The 17,889-nt window shown below is 41.9% G+C and overlaps 1 protein-coding gene and 1 long non-coding RNA gene across 2 annotated transcripts in view; one reads left to right on the top strand and one right to left on the bottom strand.

Annotated features, from left to right (window-relative positions):
* LOC127002347 (PDF receptor-like) overlaps positions 1-12,221 on the top strand; it is a 141,641-nt gene extending 129,420 nt beyond the window's left edge. The window contains exons 7-13 of the mRNA XM_050868217.1: positions 728-861; positions 2,692-2,778; positions 3,303-3,372; positions 3,807-3,892; positions 5,135-5,318; positions 5,667-5,764; positions 7,787-12,221. Coding sequence (XP_050724174.1) covers positions 728-861; positions 2,692-2,778; positions 3,303-3,372; positions 3,807-3,892; positions 5,135-5,318; positions 5,667-5,764; positions 7,787-7,910 — 783 coding nt within the window. The 3' untranslated portion in view covers positions 7,911-12,221. The remainder of the gene's footprint in view (positions 1-727; positions 862-2,691; positions 2,779-3,302; positions 3,373-3,806; positions 3,893-5,134; positions 5,319-5,666; positions 5,765-7,786) is intronic.
* LOC127002353 (uncharacterized) overlaps positions 1-17,889 on the bottom strand; it is a 142,245-nt gene that overhangs the window by 121,000 nt on the left and 3,356 nt on the right. The gene's annotated exons all lie outside the window — the stretch shown is intronic.

The following is a 17,889-nucleotide window of genomic DNA, read 5'->3' as shown; positions in this document are numbered from 1 at the left end:
TTCGTTTTATTTCAGTGCAAAAATCGTAACTTAAACAATGATATTCTCTATTTATCTATCTATGTTTATCTATCTATCTATCTGAACAATCTACACACATACATAAATACGCACACAAACATACACGGAGAGAGAGAGAGAGAGAGAGAGAGAGAGAGAGAGAGAGAGAGAGAGAGAGAGAGAGAGAGAGAGAGAGAGAGAGAGAGAGAGAGAGAGAGAGAGAGAGAGAGACTAACTGAAGAAAAAACATACACGTGGCGCTTAACATTTCACTGCTGCGTAAACATAAGGTGATTAGCGTTAATAATTATAATGATAAACCATCCCAAAATTCTCCCCACCATTCCCACGTCAAAAAAGCGGTAATTACAAACATTTACCTCAAACACTGATTTTATTAAGAAGAATATACGTTTTTTTGTGTGTCTCTGATAAAATACACCTAATCATAATATTTTTCTTTTACAGTTCATCATTACTCTCTCTCTCTCTCTCTCTCTCTCTCTCTCTCTCTCTTCAGGGCACACTTTTCTTTCCCTATCTCCCTAATATAATACAAACACACCTATCTCTCCCTCTCTCTCTCCTACATGCACATTTCCCTTCCCCTATCTCTTTCCCAAGCACATTTCTCACTCCCTATCTCTCCTCCGTGCACACTTTTCTTTCCCAGTCTCTCCCAATTAAGTACAAACACTCCTCTACCTCTCCGTGTCTCCCTCCTTAGCCCTTCCTGTGTGAAGGCTTCTACGTCCTGATGGAGTACGCCCGCACGGCCATGTTCCTCTGGATGTTCCTCGAGGGCCACTACCTCAACAACATGCTTACCGTGGCCGTCTTCACCGACCACCCCAACCACATGTAAGATGGGAGGACACAGAGCGGGGAACCTACCTAACGTAACCTAACCTAACCTAACCACAGAGGCGAGGGGCGGGAAACCTAACCAAACATAACCTAACCACAAGTAAGACGGGAGGACACAGAGCGGGGAACCTACCTAACGTAACCTAACCTAACCTAACCACAGAGGCGAGGGGCGGGAAACCTAACCTAACCTAACCCAACCTAACCACAAGTAAGACGGGAGGACACAGGGCGGGGAACCTAGCACAGAGGCGAGGGGCGGGAAACCTAACCTAACCTAACCACAGAGGCGAGGGGCGGGAAATCCAACCGAACCTAACCTAACCTAACCACAAGTATGACGGGAGGGCACAGAGGCGAGCGGCAGGAAAGTTATCAGAAGAAGAGGAAAGAGAAGTGGAGGAGATGTAGGCTAAGAGGAAGAAGAAAAGGAGTAGAGAGGGACAAAGGGGAGTTAAAAAGAAGCATCAGACGAAGGAAGAGAAGGAAGAGAAGTAAGAAGGAAATAAATTAATGAGAGCCAGCAGGAAAAAAAAAAAAGGAGAATCGACCAAGGAATAAAGAAAATCAATAAAATCCTGAATGGTAAGACATGACAAGAGGAAGAAGAAATAAACAGACGGAGGGGAAGGTAACAGATAACAGGAGAGGTGAGAGACGACGGTGAGGTAACAGGCAAAACGGAAGGAGGGAAATACTCATTCAAACACGGAGGAAAGGAAGAAAGACAGGAAACGAGAGGGAGAGAAAGGAGGGAGAGAAGGAAAAGGGAAGGAGAAAATGAGGCAAGGGGAGGAAAATGAAGTGGAGGAATAAATAAAAGAAGAGGTAGGTAAGCACGGTGGGAGGAGGAGGAGGAGGAGGAGGAGGAGAAGGTGTGAGGGAGAAGAACGAGGGAGGGAGGAAAGAGTAATATAGGAAGTGGAAGCGGGGAGGAAGAGAGGAAGAGATTGAGCGAGGTAGTGATGGCAAGGAAGGGAGGGAGAGAGAGAGAGAGAGAGAGAGAGAGAGAGAGAGAGAGAGAGAGAGAGAGAGAGAGATCAAGAGAGGAAACACTGAAAAAAAAATTGTCGACATCGAGGGAAGAAAAAGCAGAGTAGACTGAGGAGGAGGAGGAGAGGAAGGAGGAGAAGAGGAGGAAGAGGAAGAGGAAGGGAGGGGAGGGGACATCGCAAACGTGTCATGTACATAAGATGAAGTTTTAATTTCTAACATTTTTTTCAGTTATTTTTAGCACTCCAATGACGACGGCATTTTTTTAAACATATTTTAAACTTAATTTCAGGTTTTCCTAATTCCGCTTCTCATTATTACTACTAAACTACTTTCTTCCAGCACTAATTACTTTCCCATTTTATCGAGTTATTTTTTTTTACCTCACTAATCATTTTTTTTTTTTTTTTTTAGTCCTGGTAATGGCACTTTGATATATTACACCAACTAACTTTTCTTTCTTTCGTAGCTTTCTTATTTTACTCCCACTACGCCATCTGGTATTTGTTCGTGACGGAAGAAAGGAAAACATAAGCAAGATATGAGCCTATTTATTTTTCACTTTCTTTCCATTTTCGCAGCCGATATTGCGTTTCCGATATATGCTCTTTGAAAACACACACACACACACACACACACACACACACACACACACACACACACACACACACGAAATTGATCTCTCTTTTGGCCACTCTTTACTTTTGTCTTTTATAGGAGCAGTGAGTAGCGGGCTTTTTTTCTCTGCACTCTTTTCGTTGCCCTTGAGCCGTCTCCTTTGCTGTAAAAAAAAAGAAAAAAAAATGTTCACCCCCGCTCTCCTCCCCATAGGGTGTACAACTTGCTGGGATGGGGCCTGCCGGTGCTGATGACGGCGGTGTGGGCAGCGGTGACGGCGGTACAGCACACGGGCACAGAGTGAGTACTGACCACGTGCGTTTGTGTGTGTGTGTGGGTGGGTGGGTGTGGGTGTGAATACGTATTTTGGTTTTCGGGGATATACTGAGCTCTTGTACCCTAACACGAGTCCATTTCTTTGTCTATCTGCCTGCCTGTCTGTCTGTCTGATTGTTCGACTCTCTCTCTCTCTCTCTCTCTAAAACATAAAATAAGAAATACTATCATAACAATTGACGAATAAAAGGTAGATAGATGGATAGATAGATAGATAGAGAGAGAGAGAGATATAACTTCCATTCCCCATTCGTATTGTCTCCATTAATGGCCAACGACTTCCTTTTTCTCTCCTTCCTTCCGTCCCTTTTTCCTGACCCTCTTCCCCCTCTCCTGCTGTTCAACGCCGATCTCTCTGCCTCCCCTGCTCCCTCTTTCCGACTCTCCCTTCCTTCTCCTCTCCAACTCCCTCCCCCTCGCCTCACCCTGCCTTCTCTAACGCTCCCTGCCTCCCTCCCTACGCCTCCCCTGCCTCCCTCTTCCCGCAGGTGCTGGTGGGGCTACAACCTGAGTCCCTACTTTTGGATCCTGGAGGGCCCTCGACTCACTGTTATAATAGTGAGTATAATAGTGTCTCGGCTACACGTGTCTGTTATCTGCGTTATCCAGCCGAGTGGACGGATAAAACCTGCGCATGAGAGAGAGAGAGAGAGAGAGAGAGAGAGAGAGAGAGAGAGAGAGAGAGAGAGAGAGAGAGAGAGAGAGAGAGAGAGAGAGAGAGAGAGAGAGAGAGAGAGAGAGAGAGAGAGAGAGAGAGAGAGAGAGAGAGAGAGAGAGAGAGAGAGAGAAAGTGTGCTTGTGTATAAGATGAAGGTCACACACTGTCAATAATAACACACAGTTGGAAAAAGAATAATGATAATGACAAAAATAATAATAATAATAATAATAATAATAATAATAATAATAATAATAATAATAATAATAATAATAATAATAATAATAATAATAATGATAATAATAAATAGTAATAGTGACCCTCAATCCTTCAGACCAACTTCCTCTTCCTACTGAACATCCTACGAGTCCTAATAACGAAGCTTCAGGCGAGTGTGTCCTCCGAAACCCAGCAAGCCAAGTGAGTCACACACACACACACACACACACACACACACACACACACACACACACACACACACACACTGAAAAATGTAGCCCGTTTCTACGTTTTCTTTTACTTTTTTTCTCAGTAGTTCAGTAAGCGGTTAACTGCTGCTAATTAGTCTCCTTCAGAAACTCATATAAGAAGAAAAAAAAAAGAACATTCTGTAACATGAATGAGTTTTATTTCAAAGTCGAGGAAAAATTTTATAACGATTCATCAAGTTTTGTGATTTTTTGTTCCTTTCTTCTTGGTCTTAACTTTTAATCATCATCATCATCATCATGCTAAATCATACATCACGTAACACCAAACATGAATATTAAAACACCAGTACACACAGAAAGCATACACACAAAACTGACCCCTCACACACACACACACACACACACACACACACACACACACACACACACACACACACACAAACAAACAAATGAAAACACACACACAAAGCCCTCGACACAAAACTATCCCGCTGTCATCATCACTTAGTCTATCCCCACACAACAACAACAACAACAACAACAACAACAACAACAACAACAACAACAAAACATGAAATCTATCCCCGTTCGGTAACATCAATCGAAAGAAAAAAAACAGAAGCTAAATTTAAACAACACGGAAAAACAGCAAACAGTACACACGATTCACACACACACACATACACACACACACACACACACACACACACACACACACACCTATTCTACCCACGATTCCCTCAACTTATCTCCCTCCTCCTCCTCCTCCTCTTTCTCCAAACCATCCTTCTCTCCCTTCCCTTCTCTTCTCTTCAATCCCAAACTTTTCCTCCTCCTTCTGCATCCTCCTCCTCCTCCTCCTCCCACAAACACTCACTCCCTCCCTCCTTCTTCCTTTCTATATCCTTCGTTCACCTCATCCTTCTTTTTCTACTCTTATTTAAAACAACACAAATCTTAGTATCCTTCCCTTCTTCTATTTCCCTCTTTCCCACCATTACCATCATCACCACTAACACACATTTTCCTTCCCTTTCCTCTCTATAATCCTTTCTACACCTTATCCTTCTTCTCTTGTGTCCTCATCCTCCTACACTCTTTACCGACAAGTCAAGCACATTTTTCTTCACCTCCCATTCCTTCCTTTCTTTCTCTCTTACACTTCCACCACATCATCGCTATCACTGCCGCCGCCAGTACGTCACTCACACGCCCATTTTATATAACACAGGAAGGCCGTGCGCGCTGCCATCGTGTTGTTGCCGCTGCTGGGCATCACAAACAGCCTCCAGATGGTTCACTCGCCCCTCGAGGGAAATATTGTTGAGTTCGCCGCCTGGTCCTTTGTCACAACCTTCCTCACCGCCTTCCAGGGCTTCTTCGTGGCGCTGCTATACTGCTTCCTGAACCATGAGGTGTGTGGACGGGTGTGGAGGTGGGTGTTGGTTGGGTGAGTGATATGTAGGGTTACGAGGGTGGATGTGTACTAGGTTATGAATGGGTTGTTGGGGTGAGGGGTGAATGGATGGAGTGGTATTGTGAGTTGTGTGTTTGTTTTCGTGTGTGGGGTGCAGGGTGGAGTGTGTATGTGAAGGGTGTGTGTATGTATGTATATGTGTAAGTAGACAGACCATCCATACAGCAGACAGACGACAAAGAGACACAAACACCACTTCTATTGAGGACAGACTCTAAGACGAACACACAGAAGGAACAAACATACCCTCATCTGACCCCCACCTCTCTCTCTCTCTCCCGCGCAGGTGAGAAACACAATCGCCAAGAGCTTAGCCAACCTGTCCACGCAACGCCTCCTGCCCAAGCGGTCCAAGAGGGTGCTGGTGAACGGAAACGTGCCCAGGTAACAGCGACACCTGCATACCTCTCTATATGGGTAGTTAGCACTGTTTTCTTTGTTTATTTTCTTCTATTCAATTTGTTAGGTATATAAATGCTTTCTGTGTTGTCTTGTCTTGTCTTTCTCTTTATTTACCCATTTTCCATCTATATCTGTCTATCTCCATTTATATCCGAATTTAAATAACTATCTTCATATCTATCTTTCCATATGGTTATCTCTGTGGCTATATTTCTATTCATTTATCTCTATCAGTATCGCTAGCAAGCTATCTACGTGTTTGCCTGTTTATCTATCTCCCTATTATCGTACTTGTCTGTCTGTTAATCTAAGTGTCCATCCATCTATTTCCGTGTGTTTGTGCATGTTTGTGTTTGTGTCTGTGGATGAATATGTATCTTGGGACTTCCAGATAAGGTTTGTGTGTTTATATTTGTGTGTGTGGGGGGGAGGGGGGAGTTGGAGGAGTGTGTGTGTGTGTGTGTGTGTGTGTGTGTGTGTGTGTGTGTGTGTGTGTGTGTGTGTGAGCGCTCGCAAATGCAAGCAATATACGTCAACATCATTAATTTTCATTCCGGATTGGTATAAATATTTGAGATTTAATTGGACTTTAATTGTAACCGTCGGGGACTCCCACACAAAGGACGCAAACGCACGCACGTACATACACACATCTGATCCACGAGGAGGAAGAAAAGAAAAATAATGAGTACAATCACGACACGCTGACATATTTGACTTTTGAAATGCCACGCCGCGGGAGGGAGATTACCGGAGGTCGAGGTATACGTGTGTCATTACGAGAACTAATTACCTGGATTTCCTGAGGGAGTTTTAAACCTACTCAACTTCTCTCTCTCTCTCTCTCAAAAGGTAAAATGAATACAAATGCCTTTCTCTCTCTCTTCCTGCTCCTCCTCCCCCTCCTCCTCCTCCTTTTCCTCCACCTCCTCCTCCTTCTCCTCCTCCTCCTCCTCTTCCCAGACTTTACTTTATGACACGCAACAATAAACACATTTTTTCTCCCTTTACCTCTCCAAGCCTCGCTCTCCTTCCACTTGGGTAAACAAATGAATGTAACGACCTGGAACTGGCATTGTCTTCCCCGAGTGGATTCACATAGACTCCGCCGGCTTTCAGAAAACCGGCAAACAGAGGAGGGCGTTAGACAGTTCTACGTCGCCCAAAAACCTGCCTTATCAACGCGTATGTTTTGTAAGGGGGAAAGATGGAGATAAGGAGCTGAAGAGGGGGGGGGGGGAGAGAGATATAAATAGATAGATAGATAGATAGAAAGAGAGACGGAGAGAGAAACACTTATTGAAGAAGTACAGGAAATTACAGTACGGAAAACGGAAGATATATATATAAATGCAAGACAAACGCGTTCTACACACACACACACACACACACACACACACACACACACACACACACACACACACACACACGAACACACTACAACTACTTCTTCTACTACTACTACTACTACTACACACACAACTAATGAGAAACTGTAATATTTAGCTAGATAGATAGACAGATAAATAAATAGATAGATATAGATAGATACTGACATTTACAAAGATATATAACCTAGTGTAATTGCCTGTGAGTGTTATCAAGAATACAATCTGTTCTGAAAAAGTCGGGATGACATATCGAAGGTGTTGTTACTGGCTGTTGACCAAGAAGCAAAAGGAAGAAAACTCAGACCGAAGACAATTTCCTGACCCTCATCTGTCTTACGGCCATAACAAAAAAAAAATCCAAAGGGTGTTATCCAATAGAATCAAGATGTGTGTGTGTGTGTGTGTGTGTGTGTGTGTGTGTGTGTGTGTGTGTGTGTGTGTGTGTGTGTGTGTGTGTGTGTCCGTTTTTATTTCCATTATGGCAGACTTTGTGAGCATGTATTATTCTTTCATCTTGCCACGAAATTCCCTGTACCACTAAATTCTAAAGTATGAATGGGCTAATAAGCGTATACTAAGATTAATGTATTTTACTCTTTGCCTTCTGTTTCAGCGAGACAGTGGGACCCGAGGAGCCGCTGACGGTGATACGGGAGGAGGGGGCGGTGGAGGGGGAGACGGGGAGCGTGGGCGGGGAGAATGGGATGGTGGGGGGACAGGCGACCACTACTGTATGACCCTCCACCCCCACCTTCCTCCACCCCCTCCCCTTCACTCATTCCTCCCCCTCCTCCAGCTTCCTTGATTCGTCCTGTTTCCTATTCCTCTTAAGCCCTCTCTCCTCTTCCTCTGCCTCCACATTCCTCCTCATCCTCATCATTACCGTCATCATCCTTCTCTTCCTGCTCCTCCTCATCTTCCATCTTCCTCCTTCTCATCATATTATATCAACAAGGCATCATATCGCTGTCTTCTCCTCCACGCATTTCCTTCTTCCTTCTCAAGCCGTCTCCTCCATTTCCTCCTTCGTCGCCGCCTACCGGTTGAAGGTTAAATTACTCATATCTTAAATCTTGACCACTTGTGATGTCAAGAGAGGTGCTTTCCCTTCCCTTCCCTTTCCTTCCCTTCACCCTACTCTCCTTTCTCCTACCCTCCTCCTCCTCCTCTTCAGTCTCCCTCCTCCTGCTCCTCCTTCGCCCCTTCACATGATTGGCTCAGGGGCTTCAGGGCGACACGAAACTCGGCCGGTGATTGGTCCGTGTGACGCCCACCAAGTGTTCGTTGTTCGCTAGTGTGAGTTGTGGTCACGCTCAAGGTCTAAATTAGATCTTGGTCACGCTAAGCTTTTCCTAGCTCCCGGTGTGGCTTGATTGGTGCACGCACACACACACACACACACACACACACACACACACACACACACACACGTCTAGATATAATGATGCCATATGTAAGGATATTGTAACAACGACAGGGAAATCAGACTTGAGAAGAAGATAAACAAGAACATGAAGAACAAGAAAAGAAAAAATAAGGTAGACGGAGGAGGAGGAAAATTTTATTAAATCAATAACGAAATTTTTCAAAAAACAAGAAGGCGAAGAAGAGGAGAAAGAGGAGAAAGCGGACAGGACGCGAGAAGAGAGGCAGGAGGAAGAGAAAGACGGGGAGGAAAATCTAATCACATCAGGCCGGAACAAGTCGGTGTCGTGTTAACATATATATAAATATTTTTTACCGAGACCGAAAACTAATATGAACACAACTAGGACTATTAGAGTAAGTTTATCATCTAAAAATTATAAATAAACATATATATATATATCTTATACCTATATTATACAGACCTATTAAATGCCATTATATAGACAGAGTATACTGAATGCTTTAATTTTAAATATAAATTTATTAGCCTGTAAGATTTCTCGTGAAGAAGTGTATTATATATATATATTATAGCTTTATGAGTGTTGTTTGTAGCTTTAAGGAAAGGAAACGGAGAGTCTGGTGCAGATAAACAGGTACTAATACGCACACACACACACACACACACACACACACACACACACACACACACACACAGGGCCAGTGAAGGATAACCAACAACTAAAACGTGAATATCAACACTGAAAACAACAACAAAAACAAAACAACGAAAACAAAAACAACAACCTTCCCACCTACCCGGCAAACAATGGATGACAACAAATTAAAAAAAAAAAAAAAAATAACGTGTAAAACAAAAACCTTCGCCGGCAGCTCGACAGCCCACACGCCAAGCTGCAGCCACACCTCTCCACGGCTGCTCGCTCACAATTTTTACACTTTCTATTTTTTTTTTTTTATATACTTTATTCAATCTGCTCTTTCGCGCTCATCATCCCCTATCATCAGAATCACTCCACCCACCACAAAGATTTTCACGCATTTTTTTTTCTTTTTACTTTAACACTTTCCATTTTTTCTCTTTTTTTTAACTGCTCTTTTACATTCATCATCCCTATCATTAGAAACACTCCACCCATCACAAAGATTTTCACGCATTTTTTTTTTTTTTTACTTTAACACTCCATTTTTTCTCTTTTTTTTAACTGCTCTTTTACATTCATCATCCCTATCATCAGAATCACTCCACCCATCACAAAGATTTTCACGCATTTTTCTTTTTCACTTTAATACCTTCCCATTTTTTTTTCTTCCTTTTTTCTGAATTCTCTCTTTCGCATTCATTAGACGTACTCCATTCACCACAACCTTTTTACCCCTTTTTTTTTTCCTTTTTACACGTTTTCATTTTTTTTCATTTTTCCCCAATTCTCTCTTTCGCATTTATAATCCTTAACAATAAAAAAAACTCAAACCAACTGCGTTTTTAACCCGGTTTGTCCTTTTTACACCTTTCCAATTTTTTCTTCCTTTTTCCCAAATTCTCTCTTTCGCATTCATCATCCTTAACATTAGACGTACTCCATCCAATACAACGTTTTTACTCCTTTTTGTTATTTGTACACTTCCATTTTTTTTCTTCATCTTCACGAATTCTCCCTTTTTGCATTTACCATCCGCGTCATTTGACTCACTCCACCTACAACAACGTTTACACATATTTTTTCCCATTTTCTTCACCATTTTGAGCCGTTAGTCATAGAAAACGCCATTCATCACCGTCATTACTTTCATCCTCCTTGTCATAATCACCACCATCATTCACGAAGTTTTTTTTTTCTCCACATTTCAAGAACAAGTCGACCAAGAGCGACAAGAACACACCACACAACGAAGCATTAAGTAACAGACAGACATAAATTAAATATTCCATCTCTCAGTTCTTTTTTGCCTTTTTTTATATATTTTTGGTGAGTAACCTTTGACTCGTCGTTTCCGAATCAGCCGCGACAAAAGGAGCATCATCAGCATCAGGAGGAGTGTGAGGAAGGATCTGGTCAGCTGAGATAAGACATAAAAATAGGCGGGCCGTGTTAGGTTAGGTTAAGAACGAAGAGCGACGAAGATTTCTTAAAAAACTTGCACCTAGTCGGCTCCCTCGTGATTGCTGCAGCCATTATCTATCCCCAATGCATTAACCCAATTTCACGCTTGCTTGTATATATATAAATAAGGGAAAAAAATGATGAAGTCTGAAAGCAATTACCTTCCTCCTCCAGCCAAAAATTAAGTTAAGCCGCACACGCACACGCACACCCACACCCACCCACCCACCCACACACACACACACACACACACACACACACACACACACACAGAGTTAAGGTCTGAAAACAAAAGGTAGTCAAAGTCTTGCAAGTTCAAGGTCATGGAGAACATTTTTTCCTTCTTAATTATTATTTCCGAGAAGATAAGAAACGAGGGAGAAACGGAGAGAAAGGGAGAACAGAGAAGGGCTTCCACCGCTGTCGCTATACTTTGGAGAGAAGTGGAAGGAGGAGAAGGAGGAGGAGGAGGAGGTACAAAGGAAAGATAGAAGAAAGGGTGAGTGGAAAGAAAAGACAAGTAGCTCTGACGGTAAGTGGAACGCCTTCTCTCGCTCTCCCTCTCCCTCTCTCTCTCTCTCTCTCTCTCTCTCTCTCTCTCTCTCTCTCTCTCTCTGGCCTCCTCAACTGGCCACCGGGGGTGTTGGCCAGCTGCTGAGGTGCAGAGACCATTTTTAGTGCATCCGTCAATGCTGTTTTTGTCATTTTCATTCCTGTTTTTTCACTGACCTTCCCATCCTTGCTCTGCGCTATTATCATTGGCATTATTATTACTATCATTATTATTATTATTATTATTATTATTATTATTATTATTATTATTATTATTAGAATCGTGTTGCTATCTTATGACAAAACGATAAGTAAATTGTGGAAATCAAACAGAGCCGACGAGCGATATGAAGAAATGTGTGAAAATTGTAATGTTCTCAAGAAGATACGAAAATACAATGAACGGTTTAAAACGAGACTCAAAGACAGTGAAAAAACATATAATAAAAAAAATGTGCAGTAAAAAGAATATCACAAATAAGTATAGTACGGAATTTCACTCTTTATCTACTTATATTTATCTATCTATCTATCTATCTATCTATCTGTCAGTCTGCAAACATTAGTCACGATTTCAAAATGTAATAATATTCAAGGTCTGTAAGGCTCATTATTCTTATCAGCATTGTTATTCCAGTATCATTATTATTATTATTATTATTATTATTATTATTATTATTATTATTATTATTATTATTATTATTATTATTATTATTATTCAAATATTCATGGCGGAGCTTTTCCTTGGGGCGTTGGTCATCATGTACATATAAAAAAATAAATGTTCAATGTATGGGTTTTTTTTTTTCCTTTCTCTTTCTTAACAAACCTAAGCGAAAATGGATCCTTGCTCTCTCGCTCGCTCGCTCGCTCTCTCCTCGGTTCCGTAGACATGTTTAGCTTTACATATATATTTCTTTTTATTTCTGTCCCGGATATTCTGTGTACGCGAGAGAATATTAAAATTTTATACTCAAAGCCTGACGTTCATGCTGTGTTTATTATATCCTTGGTGGTGGCGGTGTGTGTGGGAGGTGGTGGTGGTGGTGGTGGTGGTGGTGGTGGTGGTGGTGTGTGTGGGAGGTGGTGGTGGTGGTGGTGGTGGTGTGTGTGGGAGGTGGTGGTGGTGGTGGTGGTGGTGTGTGTGGGAGGTGGTGGTGGTGGTGGTGGTGTGGTGGTGGAGGTGGTGGTGGTGGTGGTGGTGGTGGTGGTGGTGTGGTGGTGGAGGTGGTGGTGGTGGTGGTGGTGGTGGTGTGGTGGTGGAGGTGGTGGTGGTGTGTGTGGGAGGTGGTGGTGGTGGTGGTGGTGTGTGTGTGTGGGAGGTGGTGGTGGTGGTGGTGGTGACAGTAAGCTACAGAAAACACGTGACATTTTTTCTCTTTCTCCATCTCTCTAACGATCTATCTATCTATCTATCTATCTACCTATGTATCTATTTATCCGTCTATCCATCTATCTATCTATCTATCCATCTATCTGTCTTTTTATCTATCCATCTATCGCTCAAATAAAAATAAGAGTGCAAGAGACGACCACGGAAAAAATAACAAGAACAACAACAACAACAAATAATAATAATAATAATAATAATAATAATAATAATAATAATAACAATAATAATAATAATAATAATAATAATAATAATAATAATAATAATAATAATCAAGCTAGAATGTCAAAGGGGAAACGGAAAAAAAAAACACGAGACAATAAAGACGCAAAAGAAAAAAATATATACAATGTGACGTACAAGGAAAAGTAATTAAAACCTAAAATAACGTGAGGCAATCTCGGTGACTGAAAAAAAAAAAAGTGGGGGGAGGAAGAAACGGAGAGATAAAATAAAGAAAACAAATGTGGAAGGAAGGAAGGAAGGAAGGAAGGAAGGAAGGAAAGAAGGAAGGAAAGAGGGAAGAAGGCAGGAAGAAAAAGAAAAGAATAAAAATATGAAAGAAGGAAAGAAGAGAGAGATAAAAGAAGAAAGAAAAGAAGGAAAGAAGGAAGGAAGGAAGGATGGATAGAGGGAAGAATTACAGTAGTTAAACATTCAATGAAACTGAGCCTCAAATAATAAATCAGTGTGCGTTTGTGTGTGTGTATGCGTTTGTGTGTGTGTCATCTTTATAAGGTCTCCGGGCTGCTTTCCGTCGCCTGCTCTTCCATGTTTCGACGTTTCCCTATAACCTCCCTTCAGCTACGCCTTCTCCTCCTGTCTCTCTTTTCCTCCCGTCTTTTATTTGTTTCCTTTCAATCTCGTTTAAATTTTGTCCTCTTCCCCTGACCCTTTATACTTTTTTTATATCTATTCCTCCTCCTCCTCCTCCTCCTCCTCCTCCTCTTCCGCACCTAACAACGGGCGTCTTAATTAAAAGGTGGATGTTTCTAGTGACCTCCTCTTAACGTTTATGTGTTTCTCTCTTTGTATGTAACTCCCTTTGAAGATATATCTCGGTCTCAGTCTCGCTCTCCCTCTCCCTCTCCCTCTCTCTCTCTCTCTCTCAACACACTCTATATGGAAAGAAAGACAAGACGAATTAAGACGATGAAGATGGTAAAGGTGGAAACGATGTATTATACGATGATATGGCAAAGCGTATGAAGACGATGACTGAAAAGAAATAAACGGAGGGGAAAACGAAAGAATGAAAAAATAAATATATATAAACATAAACGGAGGGAGCGCTGCTACAAACGTTTAATATGCCTTTTCTTTATTATGGAGCGATTGAAAAGAAGCAAGGTAAGAGAATGGATGAAGTTGTTAAGGGAAGACGTTTTTAATTAGGAGGTGAAAGGAGTAAGTGCTTGTTGAGTCCTCTTTTGGTGATATGAAGGACAGGGAAGGAAAGGATGAGAAGTGGAGGGACGAGGTTAGGGAAAAAATAGGCAATAGTATGAGGAGGAAGAGATGGAGGAGGAGGAGAGAAAGAGGAGGAAGAGAGGAAGAGGAGGAAGAGAGAAAGAGGAGGAAGAGAGAAAGAGGAGGAAGAGAGAAAGAGGAGGAGGAGAATGTGAATGACGAGTCGGACAAGGAAGGGTTATGAATGGAAGAAAAAAAAACTAGTAACGGAAAATAAAGTCGACGAGATGATTTATTAAAAGGAGAAAAGGAAAAAAAATTCTACTACGGAGATTACTGATACTCTCTCTCTCTCTCTCTCTCTCTCTCTCTCTCTCTCTCTCTCTCTCTCTCTCTCTCTCTCTCTCTCTTATCAAGGGGTTTCAAGCTACTAATGAAGCCGTAATCAAGCTTCAGTTCGCTGCTTCGCTTCACTGAATCGGAACTTCGAACTTTGCTTCAAAGGAAGAGAGAAAGACAGGGACAGGAAATTGTCGAAGGTCTCTCTCTCTCTCTCTCTCTCTCTCTCTCTCTCTCTCTCTCTCTCTCTCTCTCTCTCTCTCTCTCTCCTCTTACCCATCCTCCGCCTCCCCCCCCCCACACACACACACAGACACACACACACGCAGCATCGTATACCCACACAACACACATCACAACCACCACCACCACTATAATCATCACCACCCCACCATCACTCCTCATTCATCCCCACCACCACCACCACCACCACGAACACTACCACAACACCACACACCGTCAAAAACTATCACTTCATCGCTCCCACTCTCACCACCACCGTCACTCCGTCAGTACTTCACTCGTTCCTTCCACGGTGCCCAAAGCGTCACTGCCCTCACCGGCCTGGGCCCTCACCACTTCTTGCGTCCATCCAATTTACTCGTGTTTAATCTTTAACAGCTCGGGGATTCCTTTGCCATTGCGGGGCCGCTGAAAAGGCCACGCTCTGAGAGGATCTGAGGGCCCTCCCCATTAATGGTCTTAACTCATCTATGTGTGTCGCGGAGGCTATTTTTAACTCAACCCCTCCCTCCCCCCACCTCCTCCTCCTCCTCCTCAACCTTCATTTCCTCCTCATCCTCCCCCATCTACTCCTCTTCCTACCTCCTCTTCCTCAACCTTCATTTTCTCATCCTCCTCTTCTTCCTCCTCCCCTTCCTCCTTCACCTTCACAGTCTCTTTCATTTCCTTTTACCTTTTCGGTAAAGATTCGTATTAGGTCCGTGCCAGTATCACATAATCTACTTTATGAAACATCAGTATCTCTTTATATATATTTTCTACAAACCTTCAACAGTAATGGAAACGCTTTGAAAATCCAATTCAAGGACTTTTTTTAACCCTGAAAATAGGGGATAATGTTTACGGAAGCGCGTCGCCTCCTATGGCGGCGGCCGCGACGACGCTGCAGCCGCCGCAGCCGTAAAATAGCTCGCAGAGGGTTTAGGGTCGGGGAGCATATTTAAACTACTCCAACCGAACTTTACGACCTACTAACGGGGGGCATAGCCCCCCCCCTGGACCCCCCCACATGTATATGTGACTATTTCAGCAAGGAGGTATTTCTCGCAACACCGGCTGCACCGCCACCAGAGGCGGCGACGCGCTTTCGTAAACATTATCCCCTATTTTCAAGAGTAAAAAAAAAGTCCTTAAATTGGATTTTCAAAGTTTTCATGTTGAAGGTTTGTAGAAAAGATATATGAAGAGATACTGATGTTTCATAAGGTAGGTAATGAGATACTGGCACGGACCTAAAACGAATCTTAACCACCTTTTCTTTCCCAGTCCAACGACATATAATGAGCCAGAGAGAAACAAACAGAATAATAATACTATGAATAATAGTAATAACACACACATAACACACACACACACACACACACAGAATAATAATACTATAATAATAATAATAATAATAATAATAATAATAATAATAATAATAATAATAATAATAATAATAATAATAATAATAATAATAATAATAATAATAATAATGTGTGTGTGTATAATTATAATTATAATTATAATTATAATTATAATGATAATAATAATGATAATAATAATTATTTAATGATGTTATTCAATAATCTCTCTCTCTCTCTCTCTCTCTCTCTCTCTCTCTCTCTCTCTCTCTCGTGAAAGGATACGTGATGGAGGAGATAAGAGACATTCCTTGGAATCTGGAGCAGGAGAGAGAGAGAGAGAGAGAGAAAAAAAACTTTTGAAGACAGATTAGAGTACAGATATCTTTCATTACACTGATGGAACTCTCTCTCTCTCTCTCTCTCTCTCTCTCTCTCTCTCTCTCTCTCTCTCTCTCTCAGATATATTCAAATGGATAATATCATAATATCGTGTGTGTGTGTGTGTGTGTGTGTGTGTGTGTGTGTGTGTGTGTGTGTGTGTGTGTGTAAAGCTGGTTAAAAATAAAAATAAACATTTCACTCGTCACCTGAACGATTGAGATCATTCAGAACCTTTCACAACTTTAATTTATACGACTGAGAGAGAGAGAGAGAGAGAGAGAGAGAGAGAGAGAGAGAGAGAGAGAGAGAGAACTCTTGGGAGAGAATTAAACATCTCACTTGGTCGACTGTAGCACCCTTGACCTCTCTCTCTCTCTCTCTCTCTCTCTCTCTCTCTCTCTCTCTCTCTCTCTGTGTGTGTGTGTGTGTGTGTGTGTGTGTGTGTGTGTGTGTGTGTGTGTGTGTGTGTGTGTGTGTGTGTGTGCGTGTGTGCGCGCGAGCTCTGGAAATTGTTAATATCCATATGCAAAGAAAAATGCGACATGCTTTTTGTTTGTATACAGAAAAGGAAACCAAAAAATAACCAAAAGTAATAAAATTAAAGATAGAGATAAAGTCTAATTTTTTAAAGCCAATGTCGCGCCTGCCGTGAGGTGGTAAAAAGTAAAAAAGAATATTAAAAAGAATTGAAACTCAACGTGAAGCACAATAAACACCAGTGATAAAAATAATAATAATAATAATAATAATAATAATAATAATAATAATAATAATAATAATAATAATAATAATAATAATAATAATATTATTATTATTATTATTAATGCAGCTTCAAACACACACACACACACACACACACACACACACACACACACACACACACACACACACACACACTCCATGGCGCTGCCAGGCTTCACAATCTGACAGGGGGGCGGTTCGAGCACGCACAGGCCGGATTCTTTCCGTTGACTAGGAGTGGTTACTGTCCCCCCTTGAGCAAGGGAGATGGGGTGTGTGGTGTGTGAGGTCCTGGCAGTACCCAGAGATCGACTATAAATAAGAGCACTTGCTCATGTCGGGGGGGTACCTGCTGGCGATTACGAGTCCAACTTGTGATCAGTCCGTGGTGATTAACATAGAAGGAATCTGAAGAAAGAAAGAAAACAAAGAAAAAAAGATAGAAAGAAAGAAAAATAGAAAAAAAAGCAAGCAAGAAGGTAAGCAAGAGAAAAAGAAAGAAAAAAAAGAAAGAAAGAAGGAAAGTAAGAAGGGATGAAAGGAAGAGAGAAAGGAAGGAAGGAAGGAAGAAAATAATAAGTAAAGAAGAAAGGAAGAAATATAAAAAAGAAAGGAAAGAAGGAAGGAGACAAACAGAGACGTACTCAACGTGTTTTCCTTCATCTCGACCAACTAATTATTTATCTCGTTGCTTAAAGAGTGACGCCGGAGGGACGTTGACCCCCCCCCCTCTCTCTCTCTCTCTCTCTCTCTCTCTCTCTCTCTCTCTCTCTCTCTCTCCCGCCCCACAAGGAAGGGAAAGTAGGAAGGAAGGAAGAAG

This window comes from Eriocheir sinensis, chromosome 2, assembly GCF_024679095.1.
Source record: "Eriocheir sinensis breed Jianghai 21 chromosome 2, ASM2467909v1, whole genome shotgun sequence".
NCBI lineage: Eukaryota > Metazoa > Arthropoda > Malacostraca > Decapoda > Varunidae > Eriocheir > Eriocheir sinensis.
The sequence above is the reverse complement of the archived record's forward strand: the minus strand, read 5'-3'. Positions and strand labels throughout refer to the sequence as shown.